Genomic DNA, 21175 nt, shown 5'->3' on the forward strand with positions numbered 1-21175 from the left:
GCAAATGATAGAAATTCTTTGGGAGTTATCATCTATAATTTGCAGAGACAAGGAGAGAATTCTTTCAGATTAATCAGATATATCTGGTTTGTTACTAACACCAGGTAAAGTTCTCTCTCTAAGGAGGAGTTTTCACAAGGTCTTACTAGCTGTCAACACTGACCTGACCATCCTTGACCTTAGAAAGTTCTTCCTGGCCCCTACACAGAATTGAGACACCACCTACATTCTCTCTGCTTCCTCCTCCAAGTGAGGAAAGAATGGGGAACCTTAAATGAGAATGACTGCACATTGGCCTCCATCATCTCTTACATCACTTTGAAGCTGTCCCCCTGCCTTGGCCCGGAGCAGCTCAGGGGTATCTGCCACTGTGCTGAATCTGGAGATGCGCTCATCATGCCCTCTCTTGTACTCCACCTGGTGAAGAGACAGCATAGAGTCAAGGTCACACCCAACAGCCTTTGTGAGGACCTCACCTCCCAGCCATCCCAAAGCTACCACTGGGCAAAACTCAATGCAAACATGCGTCAAGTCTTTCTGGCTTGCTTTATGGGCTCCTCTCCAAAAAGCACCAATGCTTATGCATTAAGTAATGAGACAGGGCTAGGAACTGCTAACCACTAATAAATAGTAAGTCATCTCCACAACAATCACATAAGGCAGGGCTATGATTTTTCCCCCTTTTACAAATGAGCAGCTGTGAAGCTGTGAGGTTAAGAAATTTGCTCATGGTTCCGTAGCTACTAAGGGAGGGCACCAGGATTCCAATCCCAGCATTCTGGCTCCAAACTCTGAGCTCTTCACCAACAAGCTGTGCTACTCTTCAGGAGGATCTGCCATCCACTTGACAACAATCAGTTCCCTTAATGCTAAAGCCGCTTCAAGAAATTACTTGGTGCAGCCTGGGGGGAGCTACGTGGTCCTCTCTCCATCGATAGAAGTGGCCCATCAAGGCACAGAGAATGACTGACAGGGAAAAGAACACAGTGTTCTCCATTGCATCACCCTAAGGGTACCTGCCTCCCCAAAGCACTCTCCTATTGGATGTTATCTGAATCTCAGATAAGGACAAAAATTAGCATCACGGATGGTGACACTGAGACACTCACTTGGCTGGCCAGCTGGTTGGCTATCTTGGCCCTTTGGTAAGCAGGTGTGATCATGGCTGGAAAGCTCCCCTTGCCCCTCTGTTGCCCATAGTCTTCTGTGTACTCCTGTTGGTCAGATCAGTGTCAGCATGAGAGCCAATACAACATCCAATGAGAACTAATCAATTTGCAATAGCAAACATATTCAGAACCAAGCCAACCGGATGCACAAGGCACTTAGAAGACATTTCAGTCACCTTGGATAAATTCTAAAATGTTCGTTCACCTGGTGATTTGAATAACACCTTCAAGGCTGAAGATATAACATTTCCCAGGTCAAAGGGTTTCCCCTTCCATGTTTATATTAAAAGATATGGAACCAGGCACAACCAAAGGGATGCTCTTTGACTCAAAGGCTTATATGATACTGCAGCAATTATTATGCAGGACAGTTTTTCATAACTTGTTCACTGGAGACAGTTCTATAGCACTGCGAGTAAGTGGTCTGTTCTTTTCTCTTCCTGCTTTTTGAGTATCTCTGATGGTTAGTTTTCCTAAGAAGACACAGCTCCTTAGCAATTGTGTTCCTGTTGTTTTCTTTCCATTTACTGAAGAAAAATTACTAAATGGGGAGTTTCCGTCGTGGCACAGTGGTTAACGAATCCGACTAGGAACCATGAGGTTGCAGGTTCGATCCCTGGCCTTGCTCAGTGAGTTAAGGATCCAGCGTTGCCGTGAGCTGAGGTGTAGGCTGCAGACACGGCTCGGATCCTGCGTTGCTGTAGCTCTGGCGTAGGCCAGTGGCTACAGCTCTGATTAGACCCCTAGCCTGGGAACCTCCATATGCCAAGGGAGCGGCCCTAGAAAAGGCAAAAAGACAAAAAGACAAAATAATAATAATAATAATAATAATAATAATAAGCCATCAGAGCCAATTCCTTCTGGAGGCTGTCATGGAGAATTCGTTGTTTTGCCTTTTCCAGCTTCTAGAGCCTGCCCGAGTTCTTTGGCTTTGGCCTCTGCTTCTGTGTCACAGCATCTTTTCTCTGACTCCGACCCTCCTGCCTCCCTCCTCATAAGGACCCTTGCAGTTACATTAGGTCCACCGTAATAATCCAGAATAACCTTCCTATCTGATCCTTGCCTTAATTAGGAATCTGGGATTAGCAGACACAAACCACTATATATAAAATAGAATCTGCAAAATAATATATACATATATATATTCATACACACATATATATATTCATATACATATTCATACATACATGTACACAAGAAACTAAAACAACACACAACATGTAAATCAACCATACTTCAATTTAGAGTTCCTGTCGTGGCTCAGTGGTTAACAAACCCAACTAGTATCCATGGGGACAGAGGTTCGATCCCTGGCCTTGCTCAGTGGGTTAAGGATCTGGCGTTGCTGTGAGCTGTGGTGTAGGTCACAGATGTAGCTCAGATCTTGCGTTGCTGTGGCTGGCAGCTGCAGCTCCGATTTGACCCCTAGCCTGGGAACCTCCGTAGGCCATGGGTGTGGCCCTTAAAAAAAAAAAAAAGGACAAAAAAACCCTATACTTCAGTTAAAAAAATCCTTACCTTAATCATATCTGCAACATTCCTTTGGCCATAAAAGAACCATGTACACAGGTTCCAGGGATTAGAACATGGGAATCTTTGGGGGAGGGTGAGTATTCTGTCCCACCGTCTTAAAATAAACATTCAAACTAATTGCAAAAGTAATTTCTAGGGCCCTTACCTCACCCAGTGACTTTCGCGCCTCAACCATCCTTACAATTTCAGGGTCAGGCAGAGATCCTGGGCACCAAGCATTCCCTTTCCCATATCCAGGCCAATAAGCTCTCTATAGAGGAAAAACACAAATGCATACAAATATACACCCCACACATCTGGTTGGTAAGCTCACCCTCCCTATACCCACATACATTATCAATATAAGGTAGAAAGGATAAAATTCTCTAAAAACTATAAGCTCCTTTAATACGTGACAGGTCTCAGCTCACTAGAATGTTCATTCTTTTTCAACCTAGAAAATAACCAAATGGCCTAAATAACCCAACTTTCTGAGATTCACCTTGTCAGAGAAGACCTCCAAATGTAACTTAATATTTCTTTCCTCATTATCACACCAAGATTAGGCAGCTGAGATTCATCAGCACTATTCAGCCAGGCTTCAAAAACCTGCTACCTGTGTGCCAAGCATTAGATTAAGCAATTAACCCTCGCAAAAGAAAAAAAAAAGGGGGAGGGGAGGCGAAGTTGCCTTTGAAGACACTTGTGACCCATCTAGGGAGATTAAACTAACATAAGACACAACTAGCAATTAGAAAACATTTTTGTGCTTAGATGTACTATATTAAAGATAAATATGATGAGAGCTTTAAAGAAGCTGGACCTCCAGGGCTAAGGTCAGTGAACAGATGATGCAAAGGGAGAAAGAACAGCTTCTACTCTAGGAGTCAAGTTCCACAAAGGCAGGGATTTTCTTGTGCTTTGTGCACTAATGGATTCCAGCAGCTTGGAACAGTGTCTGGCATAGAATACTCCATAAATACATGCTGAATAAATTCTAGGAGTGTGGACTGGCATGAATAAAAGCAAGAAGGCTTTGGGTGAAAGGCCATGGGGAGGTGAGTTTGATGGGAATTGAAGGGAAGATGGGGAGCCAAGGGGGCTGGAGGTGAGTCAAGTTGGACAGGTTGGGCAGAACCAACCTTTGGAGATCTAGAAAGACAGATAGTTCACATGTGAAAATATGCTCAACTACACTCATAATCAGGGAAGTTTAAATTGAAACAAAACGGAGTTCCCATCGTGGTGCAGTGGTTAACGAATCCAACTAGGAACCATGAGGTTGTGGGTTCAATCCCTGCCCTTGCTCAGTGGGTTAACGATCCGGCATTGCCGTGAGCTGTGGTGTGGGTCGCAGACGCGGCTCAGATCCCGCTGTGGCTCTGGCGTAGGCTGGCAGCTACAGCTCCGATTAGACCCCTGGCCTGGGAACCTCCACATGCCGCGGGAGCGGCCCAAGAAATGGCAAAAAAGAAAAAAAAAATAACAATAATAATAAATAAATAAATGAAAACAAAACAAGATACAGATTGTCAAAACTTTCATCCCATGCTTTGATAATACCAAGTGTTGGTGAGAATATGTGGCCATATATAAAATGTATAGCCATTTGAGAGGACGATTTGACAGGGTCCATTAAAATTAAAAAGGCACATACCCTTGACCTTGTAACCTCATTTTCCATTATCCATTCTAGAGAAATACTCACTGTGTCTGAAAGAAGTCATACACAAGAGTGTTCAACTACAATTTTATAATAGAAAAAAATGGAAATAGGGAGCTCCTGTTGTGGCTCAGTGGCAATGAACCCGACTAGTATCCATGAAGACACGGGTTTGGTCCCTGGCCTTACTCAGTGGGTTAAGGATCTGGCATTACTGTATTGCTGTGAGCTTCGGTGTAGGTCACAGATGAGGCTCGGAACTATTGTTGCTATGACTGTGGCATAGGTTGGTGGCTACAGCTTGAATTTGACCCCTAGCCTGGGAACTTCTATATGCCACAGGTGCGGCCCTAAAAAGACCAAAAGAAAAAGAAGAAAAAGAGGAAAAAATGAAAATAATCTTACCCATCAATAAGAGAGCATGATATGTCCATTCTTAATGGTTGCACCCATGATATACCCACCCAAACAGCTTAAAGGCTGTTGACATAGAAATATCTCCAGGGTATTTGTTGCGTGAAAAATGCAAGTTATAAAACAATGCATATTGTGTCATGGAAAAAAAAATGATACATTTCAATAGAAATATACATATATAATTTTCAATAAGAAATAGTAGCTGAGGGAGTTCCCATTGTGATTTAGCAGAAACAAAACTGATTAGTATCCGTGAGGATGTTGGTTCCATCCCCTGAATTGCTGTGGCTTGTGGTATAGGCTGGCAGCTGCAGCTTCAATTCGACCCCTAGCCTAGGAACTTGCATATGTCACAGGTATGGCCCTAAAAAGCAAAAAAAAAAAAAAAAAAAAAAAAAAAAAAAAAAAAGTAGCTGAGATATTTATTGTGCTGATCCGTGTTCTAAGTAAGAGCTTTATATTTGTATACTCTTAATTTTTACAACAGTTCTGTGAATCAGGAACTGTTTAAAGTTCACTTTACAGACGAGAAAACCAAAGAAAAGAATGGTTATGTAAGTTATTACAGGTCTTTCAATAAATGGCAATAGTCATATCCAAATGTAAGCAGCAAAAAGTTATATAGGCATTAATTTGTAAATGAGCAGAGAGAATCTGGAAGGATACCCACAAGATTGATAACAATGGGAACCACGACAGAAGGAACTAGGGTGGGAGATGGTGGACAAGGGGTTAGCTTTGTGCTGTGAGATGTTTTTACAAGAAAAGTGCAAGTATTCTGCGGATCATGAAAAATAAATGGCTGGGGATTTTTAAACGATGAGGCTGTCAGGAGAGAGTGACCATAACTTCCCAGGTGATGGAAGAGTACATCAGAGACAACCAGGAAGATGCATGTGCCCAGTGTCCCAAGGAGGCCAGAGAGGGGCAAACCCGCGAGAGTGAAGGTTCATGAAAATCCAGGTAGGAGATGAGGGCATCAGAGCTGGGATAGTGAAATGCAGGGTAGGAGTGCAGATGTGTCAGGTGTCAGAAGACAAAAAGGCAGCCTTAGTTTCCAGCCTGATGGCTGATCCTAGTGACAGCAACACAGGGGTTGGAAGGGGGAAGTCAGTGAGCTTGGACTGGAGCAGACACGGCTGAGGTGGTGCTGGGACACACTGGCGGAAGTCTCTTGCAGATGCTTCCTTTGGAATTACAAACTGGATAAAAGAAAGCCTAACTGAGTCCCTCCAGGAGTCATACTCATAATGCATTTTATTTGCATACCGTGTCATTCTTTCCTCTGTTTCCAAACCCGCTTATAACACTTCTCTCACCTCATCCAATGGTTGGCTGCTAGGGGCAGCTGCCCCGTCCTTGGACTTCATATCCCAGTGAAACACCGATTTAAACCGCTCGCCATGGTCTTGATCATCAACCTGCACAAGGCAGACGTTGTCAGTGATGTTTCCATCAGAAAAAAAGAAAGGAAGCAAAAGGATACAGATACAGAGTGAAACCTGGGGTGGGGGATCCCAAGTCTCAACTTCAAAGCATCTGAACTGTACTACAACCCAAACTGTGTGGGCTATCAGTCTCCCTGGCTTCATCTCTGCCACCAGTCGAGTGGCAGGTACAGGGCACCAGCTGGGTGCAAAGTTCTATTTAGCAGTGTAATTAAAAAGACTTAAAGACTCTTCACACAGCATGAAGTATTCAGCTTAGAAAACACTAGACATTAGAAGAGTGGTCCTTAGAGTTCCCATTGTGGCTCAGTGGTAATGAACCCTACTAGGATCCATGAGGATGTGGGTTCGATCCCTGGCCTCACTCCGTGGGTTAAGGATCTGGTGTTGCCATAGCCATGGTATAGGTCACAGATGCGGCTTGAATCTGGTGTTCCTGTGGCTGTGGTATAGGCCAGCAGCTGTAGCTCCGATTAGACCCCTAGCCTGGGAACCTCCATATGCCTTCGGTGAGTCCCTAAAAAGACAGAAAGAAAAAAAGAAAAAAAGAGGAGTGGTTCTTTTTTTCTTTTTTGGTTGCACCTGTGGCATGTGGAAGTTCCCAGGCCAGGGATCGAACCCATGCCACAGCAGTAACCTGAGCTACTGCAGTGACAATACCAGATCCTTTACCTGCTTTGCTACAAGCGAATTCCTAGAGCAGTCATTCTTAACTTTAGCCTATGCAACACCTAGGGAGCTTGTTAAAATGCTGGCTCCCCAAATTCATGTAGGTGTTCTCCTCTGCTTTATAATTTCACTTCTCACATATTGGTCTATAAGATACCTTGAGTTAATTTTTATGTATAGGAGGGAGGTAGGTATCAATGCTCATTTTTTCTATTAAAGTGTCCATTCACTCCGGTACCATTTATTTAAAGATTGAACTGCAGTGGTGACTTTGTTGTAACTCAAGGCACCATATATGTGCAGCTCTATTTCTGGACCTTGTATTGTGTTCCACTGGTCTATCTATTCGCCCGTCAACACTACACTGAGTTAATACTACTACTTTATAGTAAGTCTTGAAATCTGGTAATCTAAGTGTCTCTATTTTGTTCTCCAAGATTTCTTGGCCATTCTAGAACCTCTGTATGTTCATATCAATTTTAGGACCAGTTTGTCAATTTCTACGCGAAACACCAGAATTTGGGCTGGAATTGCACTAAATGTGTAGATCAATTTGAGAACGTACATCTCAACAATATCTTCATGATCTTGGAAGAAGCAAAGCGTTCTTAAAGAGAACATAAAAAGAACTAACCACAAAAGAAAAACAAAATCAGGTCTTAGGTCCGAACCCAGATATTATAATGTATGTGGATAGGGCCCAGAAATCTGCAACTTTAACAAGTTGAAGTTTAAATCACTAATTTTACTGATGAGGATAGAAGTTCAGAAAAAAGAAGTGAACTTTTATAAATTATTTAGCAGATCAGCAGAGGCAGGTTCAGAGCCCAGGAATTCTAGTTCTCTGTCAAGGGCACTTTGTCTGGGCTCAATTAATTTAGCTCTAATATGCATATTTTAAAGTATATACATTAACATATCTTCACACTCTTTTCCCTCTTGAATTGTGAGAAACTACCATGAATATTACATAGACCTAAGGCAATGTTACTTCTTTTTTTTTCTTTTTTTTTTTAATGGCCATACTCATGTCATATGAAAGTTCCTGGGCCAGGGACTGAATCCCAGCTACAGCCATGACCCATACTGTAGCTATGGCAACTCTGAATCCTTTAACCCCCTGCACTGGGCTGGGGATGGGACCTACACCTCCATGGTAACCCAAGCTACTTCACTCAGATTCCTATTTTTTGAAGGCCACACCTGTGGCATATGGACGTTCCCAGACTAGGGGTCAAATCAGAGCTAGAGCTGCTGGCCTACACCACAGCCACAACAATGCCAGATACGAGGCTCGTCTGCGACCTACAATGCAGCTCGTGGCATCCCCGGATCCTTAACCCAGGGTACAGAACCCACATCCTCATGGATACTAGTCAGATTTGTTTCTGCTGAGCCACAATGGGGACTGCAGTCAGATTCTTCACCCACTGTGCCACAGTGGGAACTCCAAGGTGAGGTTTCTTGTTGGCAGCTCCACTGATATTTGGGGCCAGTTCATTCACAGGGTGCATGTCCTGTGCCTGGCCAGATGCTGAGAGCAGAGCTAGTCTCTATCCACCAGATGCCAACAGTCCACCCACCTGCCCAGTTCTGACCAGAAATGTCCCCAGACATCACCAAACTGCCCTCCTTGAGAACCACTGACTTAAGGAATCAGAAGCACAGGACCTACACAGACAGGAAGCCCTATCTTCGGTCCTCCTCCCGAAGAACAAACCCATCACTGGGGAGGCCTCCCCAGAGACCATTCCCAAGACTTGCGATCATTCAGAGGAAGTAGGAAGAGGAAAAAAGCCTTAAATGTTATTAGTGGGGTAAGGGCTAAAGTTCACCTTCTGAATAGAAGAGAACCCAGACATTCTATTCTGCTAAAAAGTCCATTCACAGCTGCCAACAGGACATTTTGTCTTGGTAAATACTTATTTATCCATTTATTTTTTAAAGAGTGACATTTAAAAAGAAAAAACAAAAAATGTTGGCCTACTTCAAATGCCAACTTAAAAATCTTGACTTTTCTCCTTCCCCACCGTTACTGAAGCATCCCTTTATTTTGTTTTTTCAATTGAGCACATGCCCCATGAATCTGCTTTTTATTCCACTGGCAAAGTCTCCCAGAGAAGAAAAGAGAGTAAAAAAGTAATCTACCACACCTCGTAGGGTGGTGATAAGATCCGAGGCCTTGAAGGGACATGATTGTCCCGTTGATTTTTCCCCTAGGGGGGAGGAAGGAGAAAGGGGTCTCAGCAGTCAGCTGTTCAGTACACACACACACATGCACACACATGCATGCACATACACATGCATGCATACACATGTACACACATATATGCACACGGATGTGCGTGCATATATGTACACACATGCACACATATATACGCCTATACACACATACGCATACAAACACACATCCATCATATAGACACAGAGATAACACACACATACACACATACACACACCACACACATACACAGATATGCACACAGGCATGTATATACACACACGAGTATATACAAACATGCATATGCACCATGTATACATGCACATACACACGTGCACACATATTCACACCTACACACACGCATACGTACACTCCCCATGTGCACACATACATATTTATACACACACACACATATTCACATAGATGCGAACAAACAGACACACACGGGCCTCCTGGGAATCTCACGCCCCTGTTTGCAACTGGAAATAGAACCAGTGAGAATCTCGATCCAGGGGGGGCCTGTCATATACAGTTAAAGGAAAGTGAATCCACTGCCACCGAGAAAGGTTAATACTGTGTGACCTGCTATAAGTTTGTAAGGGGGACATGCCAGGCGATACCTAGCATAGGGTGATACAGACATTATGGGTCTTTTTGAAATAAATACAAACAGTACTCTGATATATAAGCACATCCCCTTGTGTTTAACCTGCCCAACTCTGGCCCCAGAATTCCAGGGGCCAGAAATATCTAGATGGTCGTAAACATAAACAAGCGAGCTTTTTTTCCTTCTGGAGAGTGTCCCACCTCGAGGACACAGGTCGATGCAACAGTTTAGAATAGGGGATCCAAAGTCCAAAAGATCTGGATTTGGACCCATTCAACTAGCCAGGTAACACTGAGCAAGTTACTTAATCTCTCTGAGCCTCAGCCTCCCCAGCTGTCACATGATAACATTACAGAGAAGAAGCAGTGAGATCACAGAGATATGGGCCCTAGCAGAGTGCTCAGCACTATTGAAATGAAGCTAACCTCAGTATTTATTGCAATTTCGTGTAGCTGCCCTCGACATGAAGAGGTGAAAACAAACAAACAACAACAGCAAAAACACAAACAAAGAAAAAGAGATGAAAGCAAAATCCTAGAAGAATTAGCCTTTCAATAATCTAGGATGGCTTGTGAATTCTTAAGGCTCGTTGATCCTTAGAAATCAATGGTAACTGAACCACTCTCCGAGCCTGGGCTTCCTGACCAGTAGAAGGGGATAATGATACTATTTACTTGATTGGATTGTAATGTATTAAATGAACTAAGCAATTGTACAGTAATTTTTTTTTCTTTTTCTTTTTTTTCTTTTTAGGGCCACATGTGCCCTGTATGGAAGTTCCCAGGCTAGGGGTCTAATGGGAGCTATAGCTGCCAACCTACGCCCCAGCCACAGCAACACAGGATCCAAGCTTCGTCTGTGACCCATACCACAGCTCAACCCATGGCAATGCAGGATCCTTAACCCACTGAATGAGGCCAGGGATTGAACCCACATCCTCACGGATACTAGTTGGGCTTGTTACTGCTGAGCCCCAACAGGAGCCCCATCTGTACAGTAAATGTTATATAAGTTTGTTATAAAATAATAAACTCACAACTGGTGTGAGCCCTTAGTGAAATAAGCAACATGGCACACAATAAGAATAAGCTCAGTCTAATGTCCGTTTCCTTGAGGAGGATGAGGGCCTGGGTGGGCAGGAGCGCCAGGATGAGAGGAGGTAACACGAGGAAGGCAGATTACTAGAGAGCCTTCCACCTCGTAGATCATTTTCTAATTTTAGAAGGCTGCTAGCTCCATCCCACAAAACAACTTGTGAGGCATGGGGGAGGGAGGTAAAATGATTCATCATTCTATATGGCAAGCAGTCAATCAATTGTTCTCTGATAAAATTCTATTGTTAATTTTTCAAAACAGATTGGCTTATCCATAGGGCTTCCTTGTCTATCCAAACATCCGTTCCAAACCAAAATATCCTTGACTGACCCCTACCCATAGGGAAAGAGATCTTAAACACACTGCAAATAATCTTTTTTTTTTTTTTTAGGGCTGCATCCACAGCATATGTAAGTTCCCAGGCTAGGAGTCGAATCAGAGCTGCGGCTACCTGTCTATGTCACAGCCACAGCAACACAGGATCCAGGCGGTGTCTACGACCTACAGGACAGCTCATGGCAATGTCAGGTCCTTAACTCACTGAGCAAGGCCAGGGATCAAACCTGCGTCCTCATGGATAGCAGTTAGGATTGTTATAGATGAGCCACAACAGGAACTCCAATGCAAATAACCTTAAACACTACTAAATTCAGAGAGATTTACGAGTGTAGAACTAGTACCGAAATGCCACAGGAAAAGAAAGGAAAGGCCTTTGTAATGTTTTCCAACTACATGAACTTTGTTTTATGTACTAAGTGCGTAGTGTATGCATGGCCTATTGCATCAATGTGTCCAGAGCTGGCACACACAGAGAGGTTAAAATGGACACAAGGGGAGTTCCTGTCGTGGCTCAGCTGTTAACAAACCCAACTAGCATCCGTGAGGACACAGGTTTGATCCCTGGCCTAGCTCAGTGGGTTAAGGATCTGGCGCAAGTTGCCATGAGCTGTGGTGGAGGTCACAGACACGGCTTGGATCCCACATTGCTCTGGCTCTGGCATAGGCTGGCGGCTATAACTCCAATTCGACCCTTAGCCTGGGAACCTCCATGTGCTGCAGGTGTGGCCCTAAAAAGACCAAAAAATAAAAAATAAAATAAATAAAATAAAATGGACACAAGGACCCCGAATATTCGAGCTAGATTATCCTGTGTATTGGCCTCTATGCTATGGTAGGACAAATAGGAATATTTTCTACTTAAATGCCCTCTGCTTATATATGTGGAGAAAACAGGTAGGTTCACATCTGGGCAGAGACACTTAAAAACCTAACAGTTGCCTGAGTTAAGACATTTTCTTTCAAGGTTATTTTGAAATGCAAACTTACCCCACCGATGGCCTCTGGAGACTGCCTCACTTTTAGATTTAACGGAGTGTGATAGACACTTGTAAAGCTGTTGTTCTTGGGGTTATGGCTACAAAAATTAGACAGAAACTGAAATTAGAAATATATTTTATCTACAATGATTGCAAAACTGTTCTTAAAGGCAGAGTCTTCTTTAATCAAAAAATATAAAACTTCATAATTATTTTGAAGATTTTTCCAGGCAATGAGTCATAAAGGAAAAAAAAATCAAATAAATTCAACCTATTTAACCTATAGACTAGACTGAACTGGAAATGATCACTTCAAAACTTTCTGAAGAAATACAAAAGGATTCTGAAGTTATTTAAAAGGAAACACTTAAAGCCTCATGCATCCCCACGGCAACTACACTGTTCTATGTAACATTTAATAATTTGACGTGAGGTTATAGTGGATAGATCTGATCTTTTACTTATCAGAAATGTGAAATTTTCAACTTTCTGTTGCATAACATCCTGTCTTAGGTCTCTTTGATGATTGGATGTAAGTAAAAACTGTGGAGGAGATGTTTCTTGGATTTAACCCAGGAGTCTGTGATTTGAACCTCTGCTGGCTACTGGCTTAAAAAATAAATACAACTCAAGGGGTGGTGGGGAGGACAGCAAACACTTACGCGTGACAGTATGGCTTTTTCTGGTGACTCACAAAGTTATTAACCGATAGCATCATCTTGCAAACTTCACAGTGAAAACATGCTTTGTGCCATATCTACAAATCATATAGAAAAAGTTTTAGCAAAATTCCTTTTCTTTTTTTTTTTTTTTTCAGACTCAGGATTCTTGTGTATCTCAGAGTCAAAGAAAGAAAAAAACAAGCTTTAGGGATAAAATGGTGATAAAACACACACACACGGCTATGATGCGTAGATAAACGAATACAATTTTTTTGAGACAATACAGGAGATGTGGCCAGAAATGGGTACAACTGAAGAAAGGTGGGAAATACACCTTATTTTAGTGGTTCAAAAGACTTCCACAGGTCCATATGTGAGAAGATAAATTTCTCAGGTTTGTTACCACTGCCAAAGGCCAAGAAATATCTACTGACCTGGTCTAGACAGTTGATCTTCTCAGCAGGGTACACGCCATACCCACACCTGGAGCAAGCCTGCACATTCATCTTGACGTCCAAAGAGAGGAGACAGAGACAGGTCACAGGCAAGAAATCCAAGAAGTCCCCTTAAAGTTGTCCAAGTCTGCAAAGTCCCGACTCCGATTAAATTCCTGTGGGCACCTTGACCGCTCAGAATCCAACTTCCACTTTCCTTTGCTGACCTTCTAGTTTGAAGTCAGCTTCTGGATGGCTTTTAAAGCTGCCACTTACTCAAAGGGCTATTTTGGCGACTCGCTCAGCACGCATGCGTCTGGGAAATAAGGTGGAGGTATTTCTAGCTGACAGGCTTCTCGAAATAGAAAAGTGAACTCATGATGGCATCATGTTTATGGGGATGACCACAGCCTCATGTGTGATCGGGCACCTGTAGTCGTCGAACACTAGCTGTGATCATGACCCAAGAAAAGACCTCAGAGGCATACGCCACACCAAATGAGAAAAGCTTGCTCTGGGAGGCCTGTGACTAAAGCAGAAAGGCCAGCTCCCCTTCCTCCTCCCTGGGAAAGAAAATAAAACAGGGTTGATTCACTCCACAGGAGAGTAAATACCCTATTTGTAATTTAGCCTTAGCTCTTAAAAATGTGTATAAGAGGAGGATGGAAAACTTAGTAAGATACTCATTGTTCGGCTTCTGCAAGAATACAAAAATAAGAACAGATGAGAGCTCCGGGTGCTGGCCTCTATATACTACCCTGGACTGTCCTAAGTCCTTGCTTAGTCCCCTGGCTCCTGGGTTTGAAGAAGGGGGCAGCTTGATGGCAAACTCTCTCTCACTTTTTTTTTTTTTTTTCCCCATATATGACTGCGGGAGATCCTTGGCCAGGGATCAAACCTGTGCACAGCAGCGAAAGTGAACTCTCTCTTCTTGGCTTTGTGAAGCTCCTCATTGATTTTGGTGTCTACCTAAATATCACCTTAAAACAGACCTTCGCAGAGTTCCCACTGTGGTGCAGTGGAAAAGAATCTGACCAGGACACACGAGGCTGTGGGTTCGATCCCTCACCTCGCTCAGTGGGTGAAGGATCTGGCGTTGCTGTGAGCTGTGGTATACGTCACAGACTCGGCTCAGGTCCTGCATTGCTGTGGCTGTGGCGGGCAGCTGTAGCTCCGATTTGACCCCTAGCCTGGGAACCTCCATATGCTGTGAGTGTGGCCCTAAAAAGCAAAAACATACAAACAAACAAAACAGACCTTCATGAAACAGCTCACAAAAGATGGTGTCTCACTCCCCTCAGTTCACGGCTTTCTACGGCCACTCCTCTGCTTTATGTTATTCACAGCAGATACCATCATCTGCCATTTTAAGCTTTCTGTATCCACTTTTAAAAATTGTCTAGGAGTTCCCGTCATTGTCGATCAGTGGTAACAAAACTGAGTAGTATCCACGAGGATGCAGGTTCGATCCCTGGCCTCACCCAGTGGGTTAAGGATCCAGCGTTGCCATAAGCTGTGGTGTAGGTCACAGGCATGGCTCAGATCCCACGTTGCTGTGGCTGTGGTGTAGACTGGCAGCTGCAGCTTTGGTTTGACCCCTGGCCTGGGAAGTTCCATATGCCACAGATGCGGCCCTAAAACAAACAAACAAACAAACAAACAAAATCATCTATCTCTTCCGTCGCAATATGGGTTCCATCCAGATAGGGTCCTTGGTCCTTATCATTTCTGTATCCCCAGTGCCTAGAATAAGGTCTAATATGGAAAAAGTGCTCAAAAAGTATGTACTGAATCAAAACAATCAACTTAATACACCAAAATTGCCTGCAGGGGCCAGTCAAGCCATAGGTCACACACCCCCATCTGAACCATGCTTACGACCAGGCCAACTTGTCATGAGGCAATCAATACCCAGCATTGCCAAATATTCTGATTTTTCCAGAAATGCCAGATATCAGAATCTGCACCCGAAGTTCCCTGTTTTGTAAAACACTGGGAATAAGACCATACAGGTCCATGGGCAGGGTTAGGTCGCAGGGCTCCCAATTAGTGACCTTCAGCATAAAAAAAGGCTCTGAGGAGACTGCTGGGGGACGAGGTAGGGCAGAAAGAAATCAGCAGTGCTTTGGTGTCGTGTCTGGAGAAACAGGGGGAGGAGGAGGCCACAGAGCAAGCGACAGAGGCCACGTGACATAAGGGGTGGGGTTGGTGTGTGGTTCCCCATCAAGAGGAGTGGGCACAGGGTTGCCCACTCAGCATGGGGAGGGACTCTTGGCAGGGACTCCAGGCTCAGGAAGCCTCCATGCTGAAATGTGACACAGGCAGCCTGAGGATGTGGGAACAGCAAAGCCAAAGAACAAAGACCTATGGGTTCCCCAAATGTTTTGCTCTATCTGGTATTTCTCCAGCCTCGCCTGGCCATGGGCTGGAAGCCCCAGTAATCACAGAAAAGAACTCTGGTCCCATCCAGGGGGGTGAGGGATTGCGGTCAGGTTTCCTTTAAGGAAAAAAATGGCCTAACACATCTTTAAGGTTGTCGTTGCACCCCATGGCTGCTACAAGTGCTCCGTCACCCGTGTGAAAACAAGGGTGACCAAAATGAAAGATTTATTTTTTTCTTTTTAGGGCCACACACCTATAGCATATGGAAGTCCCCAGCCATAGCCATAGCCATAGCAACGTGGGATCGGAGCTGCATCTGAGACCTACACTGCATCTGGCAACTCTGGATCTTTAACCCACTGAGCAAGGCCAGGGGATTGAACCTGCATCCTCATGGATATTAGTCAGGTTTATAACCCGCTGAGCCACAAAGGGATCTCCCAAAATGAAAATGTGAAGTTTGGCTCATCCCATCACTTCTGCTATTAAAAGGCAGTTATTACATATCAGACATGGTGAAGAAAAACAACCCCATAGAACTGGAAATGGACCTAAAATGAACATTCATTGCCAGAGCAAGAGACACACAGCCCTCATCTGCTGGCTGGACCTTGTGGCTGGTTTCCTGTGTCCGTCCCACCCCCTCACAGCTGGTGGAGCCCCGCCCCCTTGTCACAGGGATTACATCAGGCCCTCCAAGCCTTAGCCAATGAGCGCACATGTTCCTCTGGGCCCGGGATTGGTTCAGAACACGTGTTAGCCTAGGTTCTCCAAAAAACCTGGCAAAGGCTTGTGTGCAAGGACTTTATTTAGAAGTGTGGTCGCAGGGAGCAGAAGTAAGGAGGCAGGAAATGAAGGAGGCAGAGAAAACAGGAGGGTTCTTTCTTTTCTTTCTTTTTTCTTTTTTGCTTTTTAGGGTTGCACCCGAGGCATATGGAAACTCCCAGGCTAGGGGTCACATCAGAGCCTGCAGTTGCCGACCACAGCCATGAGGGACCTTAACCCACTGAGCGAGGCCAGGGATCGAACCTGCATCCTCATGGATACTAGTCAGGTTCTTAACCTGCTGAGCCACAACGGGAACTCCATGGAGGGTTCTTTCTGATGTAAAGTACATTGGATCTCTTGTTCTCTACCTTCTAAGAGGCCACATAAACAGCTACTACTCAGTAATGTCTGCTAGAGGAAGGAAGTATCTGTTGGTCCCAGCTTCTCATTCTCAAAAGTTTTGCCCCATTGGGTGTTAACTCCCCTCCACGTCCATGCTGTATATGTTCCCAGGGAGTCCCACAGTATCTCATGCCTCAGTAGCAACAGGGAAAAAAAGGAAAGGCAGCATCAGGTCAAAGACACAGTCGGTTGTGCCCTTCTGAGGATGACCAGAGCCCACACAGAGCTCACTCCTGCTGCCGAGGTTGCAGCGACACAAGCGGGCCAAGGTCCTAAGACAGGGGAGGCCAAGTGGCTGGAAAGTGGCTCCTGAAAGGTGCCTGATACCAATCCAACCAGCAGGGGTCCAGGGCTTGGGCTCGGTGGTGGTGAGCCAGAGCCAGATCACGTAGAGGCTTGTTAATCCCTCATCTCGATGCTTCTGCCAGCAGAGTCCCCCATTGCTTTGGCTGTTTTGTTTTTGCTTGTTTTGCTTTTGATTTTTATGGCCACATGTGCGGCATATGGAGGTTCCCAGGCTAGGGGCTGAAGTGGAGCTGTACCTGCGAGACCACACCACAGCCACAGCAATGCCGCATCCAAGCTGCGACTGCGACCTACACCACCCCTCACAGCAACACCAGATCCTTAACCCACTGAGCGAGGCCAGGGGTCCAACCTGCACCTTCAAGCGCTGAGCCACAACAGGAACTCCTTTTTTTTGGTCTTACCTCATGGGGAGATTGTGATCATTTCACATTAATGATGATCATGATCAGCATAAGGCCCATCGGTTTCCTTTTTGAACTTAAACGTGGCACTCGCTTCTCTCTGTTAAGTTGCATCCTGTTGATAGCGGCCCCATTATTTCAGCTGGTCAACATCTTTTTGTTTCTTGGTTCTGTCATCAAGAATATATGCAGTAACTTTTCCCAGCTCTGAGTCATTTTCAGTGCCCTCCAGGGCCATGGATGTAAGATGGTTTTGAAATTACAGAGAGGTGACAGATGTGAAGTCAAGGAAAGCTACCAAGACTTCATTCTGAGGGTCGCTGTTCCTCTGGTTAGATTGGGGTTGTTTCTTCCGGTGCCTTAGCATAGGTTCTCCCCAAAGTGGAGCTTGAGGGGAGGAACCCGGGTGTGGGTAGTCTATGTGGAAGTGATCCCACAAGGTAGGAGTGAGGGTTTGAGGGGAGTGAGCCGGAGAAATAAGGGTTAATAAAGGGCACCTTCTGAGCTAATTACCACTGTGGGCAACTGGATTCAATCTTGCTAGGGACCCCCCGATAAATCATGTAGAATGTGTCCCCAGACTGTCCACTAAAGGGCAGGATGCTGGGACACTTAGCCGCCCAACTCTCATTTCCCATTGGCTGCAAGTGCTCTCTGTGCAATAATTCCCTTTACCCCTAGGTACACTTGTCTGCACAAGCCGAACAGACCTCTTCAGCTTTGGAGAAAGCCCAGAGGCAGAGAAGCAGGGAGATGCTGCTGCAGGAACTTAAGACATCCTGGTGACATGCATGGAGCTATTGGTGAGCCGAGGGGATATGGCACAGGGTAGCCTAAGGGTCAGTCACTTAAGGAAACTGATTATGGGAGTAAAGGAGAGTGTTTGTTTGTTTATTTTTGTCTTTTTGCCTTTTCTAGGGCCACTTCCTGCGGCATATGGAGGTTCCCAGGCTAGGGGTCTATAACTGGAGCTGTAACTGCCAGCCTACGCCAGAGCCACAGCAACTCGGGATCTGAGCTGCTTCTGCAACCTACACCACAGCTCATGGCAATGCCAGATCCTTAACCCACTGAGCAAGGTCAGGGATCAAACCCGCAACCTCATGCTTCCTAGTCAGATTCGTTAACCACTGCGCCACGACAGGAACTCCCAGTGTTTTTTAAGTTTCATTTATTTTAAGTTAAATTTTATTGTAGTATAGGTGACTTATAATGTGTAAGTTTCAGGTGTACAGTAAAGTGAATCGGCTATACATATATATTCATTCTTTCTCAGATTCTTTCCCCATATAGGCTATCAGAGAGTATTGAATAGAATTCCAATATATAGTAGCTATATTGTTACTGATTTTATATATAGTAGCGTGTATAAGCCAGTACTAACCTCCCAAACCATCCCTCCCCTCAGCGTTTCCCCCTTGATAACCATAAATTGGTTTTGAAATTTTTGAGTCTGTTTTTGTTTTGTAAATAAGTTTTGTATCATTTTTTTACTAGATTCCACATAAAAGCAGCATCATTATATTTATCTTTCTCTGTCTGATTTACTTTACTTAGTGTGATCATTTCTAGGTTGATCCATGTTGCTGCAAATATCATTATTTCATTCTCTTTTTATGGCCAAGTAATATTCCATTGTGTATATGTACCGCATCTTCTTTATCCAATCTTCTGTTGATGGACATTTAGGTTGCTTTCATGTCTTGGCTATTGAAAACAATGCTGCAATGAACACTGGGGTGCATGTGTCTTTTCGAATTACGATTTTCTTTGAGTATATGCTCAGGAGTGGAATTGCTGGATCATATGATAGTTCTATATTTAGTTTTTTATGGAACCTCCACACTGCTCTCCACAACAGTTGCACCAACCTACATTCCCAGCAGCAGTATAAGAGGGTTCCCTTTTCTCTACACCCTCTCCAGCATTTATTGCTGTAGATTTTCTGATGATGGCCCTTCTGACTGGTGTGAAGTGATATCTCACAGCAGTTTTGCCTTAATCTAATAATTACTGATGTTGAGGATCTTTTCATGTGTATTTTGGCCATCTGTATATCTTCTTTGGAGAAATGTCTATTTAGGTCTTCTGACCATTTTGATTGGGGCTTCTCTTTTTGACATAAAGTTGTATGAGATAAGGAAAGTGTATAAGACACACCATGAAACCCCACTCTATTTTCCAGCTGAAGATGTCAGTTTGGTTCCATCCTTCCCTCTTCTGCACTGTGCAACGTGTGTCCAGATACTCGGGGTGCAAAAGTCATGGAGCAAGGGCCTGTCTCTAGCTTTCATGCGTTCCCAGGTCAGAACTCCCACCCTACTCTCACCCCCATCTGGTGGTGCCTGGGGGAAGCTGTAAGGGGTGATCACATGGGCTTAGGATGAGTAAAGTTCCCACCAGCTGGTGGCTTCAGAGTCAAGTTCCTCCATGTAGTCATGGGGCCTGCACACCAGATGGCGGTGACCATAGTTCGGCAAGTATCTCTTCTCACCCTGGGGAAGCCTGAACTTCTGTTGTGGTTGCCTTGTCCTGGGCCAGTGGACCACGACACATGCTGTGGGTGAGTGGAGCTTCCCCTCTGAGTCAAGAAATGGATATTCCCACTGCCGAAGGCCACAGAATCAGAAAAGAGGCAGGCCTTGGCATCAGGATACATAGGTCTTGCTGTTGGGGTCCAATCAGGAGAGAGAAACCACCCAGTAATTAGAACAAGGAAAGGTTAATACATCAAATTATTAACTATAACGGGGGACTGAAGTACCAAGAGATTGGCTAGTAAGAAGTAAAGAGAACTTTTAAAAAACACAGCAATTACAGATCAAATACACTTGCAAATAGCCAATGTGTATTGGCTTGCTAGGGCTGTCATACAAAGGGCCACAGACTGGGTGTCTTAAACAACAGAAATATATCTTCTCACAGTTCTGGAGGCCAGAAATCCAAGATCAAGTTTCAGCAGGATTGATTTCTTCCAAGGCCTCTCTCCTTGACTGGTGGTTGACCGTCTTTTCCCTGTGTCTTCACGTGGTCTTCCCTCTGTGTGTTATCTGTGTCCTAATTTCTTCTTATAAAGACATCAGTCATACTGGATTAGGGACTATGCTAATGATCTCATTTTACTTCTTTAAAAACTCGATCTCTGGATAAAGTCATATTCCTGGGTGGTTAGGATTTCAGTGTATGCACCTGGAGACAGGAGTCGCGGTCCATTTCATAACAACATATAGCATAACATAACTTCTTTGCTACCACCCCAGAGGGCCTTAGGGCTGTGATCTAAACCTTATTGGAGAGAGCATGTTCATGGCTTTTACTCTATGCATGGAAGTCATGACAGTGGAACTTGCTAGAAATCTGTCTTCTAGAACTTTCTGGAAATTTACCCTCTTAGGTGCCGGAGAGGGAGATATTTGTTGGAAGGTATCTCAGTGGAGGAACTCTGTGACAAAATCACCTGGAGAGGGTGCCGGGAAGTTGCCAGCTGTTGGGGGCTGCTGGCCAGCAGGCACAGGAAGAGCTGGGTGCCGAGGAAGCTAGGTATGCTGTAAGAACCAGAGAAGCCACCCCTTCTGCAGGAGCAGCATTGCTCAAAAAGCCTGTCAGACACACCAGAACCAGGAAACGAAAACCTTTACCTCCTGTGACTTTTCTCCAGTGTCCCCTACTGGCAAAGCTGAATATGGGGCCACATGCAAAG

The 21175-nt window shown here is 44.5% G+C and overlaps 1 protein-coding gene across 15 annotated transcripts in view; it reads right to left on the reverse strand.

The window, feature by feature from the left end:
- NRAP (nebulin related anchoring protein) overlaps positions 1-21175 on the reverse strand; it is an 89901-nt gene that overhangs the window by 65751 nt on the left and 2975 nt on the right. For 3 of the 15 annotated variants that reach the window (XM_021072198.1, XM_021072197.1, XM_021072201.1), the window contains exons 1-7: positions 13214-13445; positions 12780-12874; positions 12128-12215; positions 6081-6182; positions 2848-2952; positions 1110-1214; positions 313-417 (exon numbers count right to left, since the gene is read on the reverse strand). In XM_021072198.1, the coding sequence (XP_020927857.1) occupies positions 313-417; positions 1110-1214; positions 2848-2952; positions 6081-6182; positions 12128-12215; positions 12780-12874; positions 13214-13285 (672 nt within the window). In that variant the 5' untranslated portion in view covers positions 13286-13445. 15 annotated transcript variants of the gene reach the window in all.

This window comes from Sus scrofa, chromosome 14 (genome assembly GCF_000003025.6).
Source record: "Sus scrofa isolate TJ Tabasco breed Duroc chromosome 14, Sscrofa11.1, whole genome shotgun sequence".
Classification (NCBI taxonomy): domain Eukaryota; kingdom Metazoa; phylum Chordata; class Mammalia; order Artiodactyla; family Suidae; genus Sus; species Sus scrofa.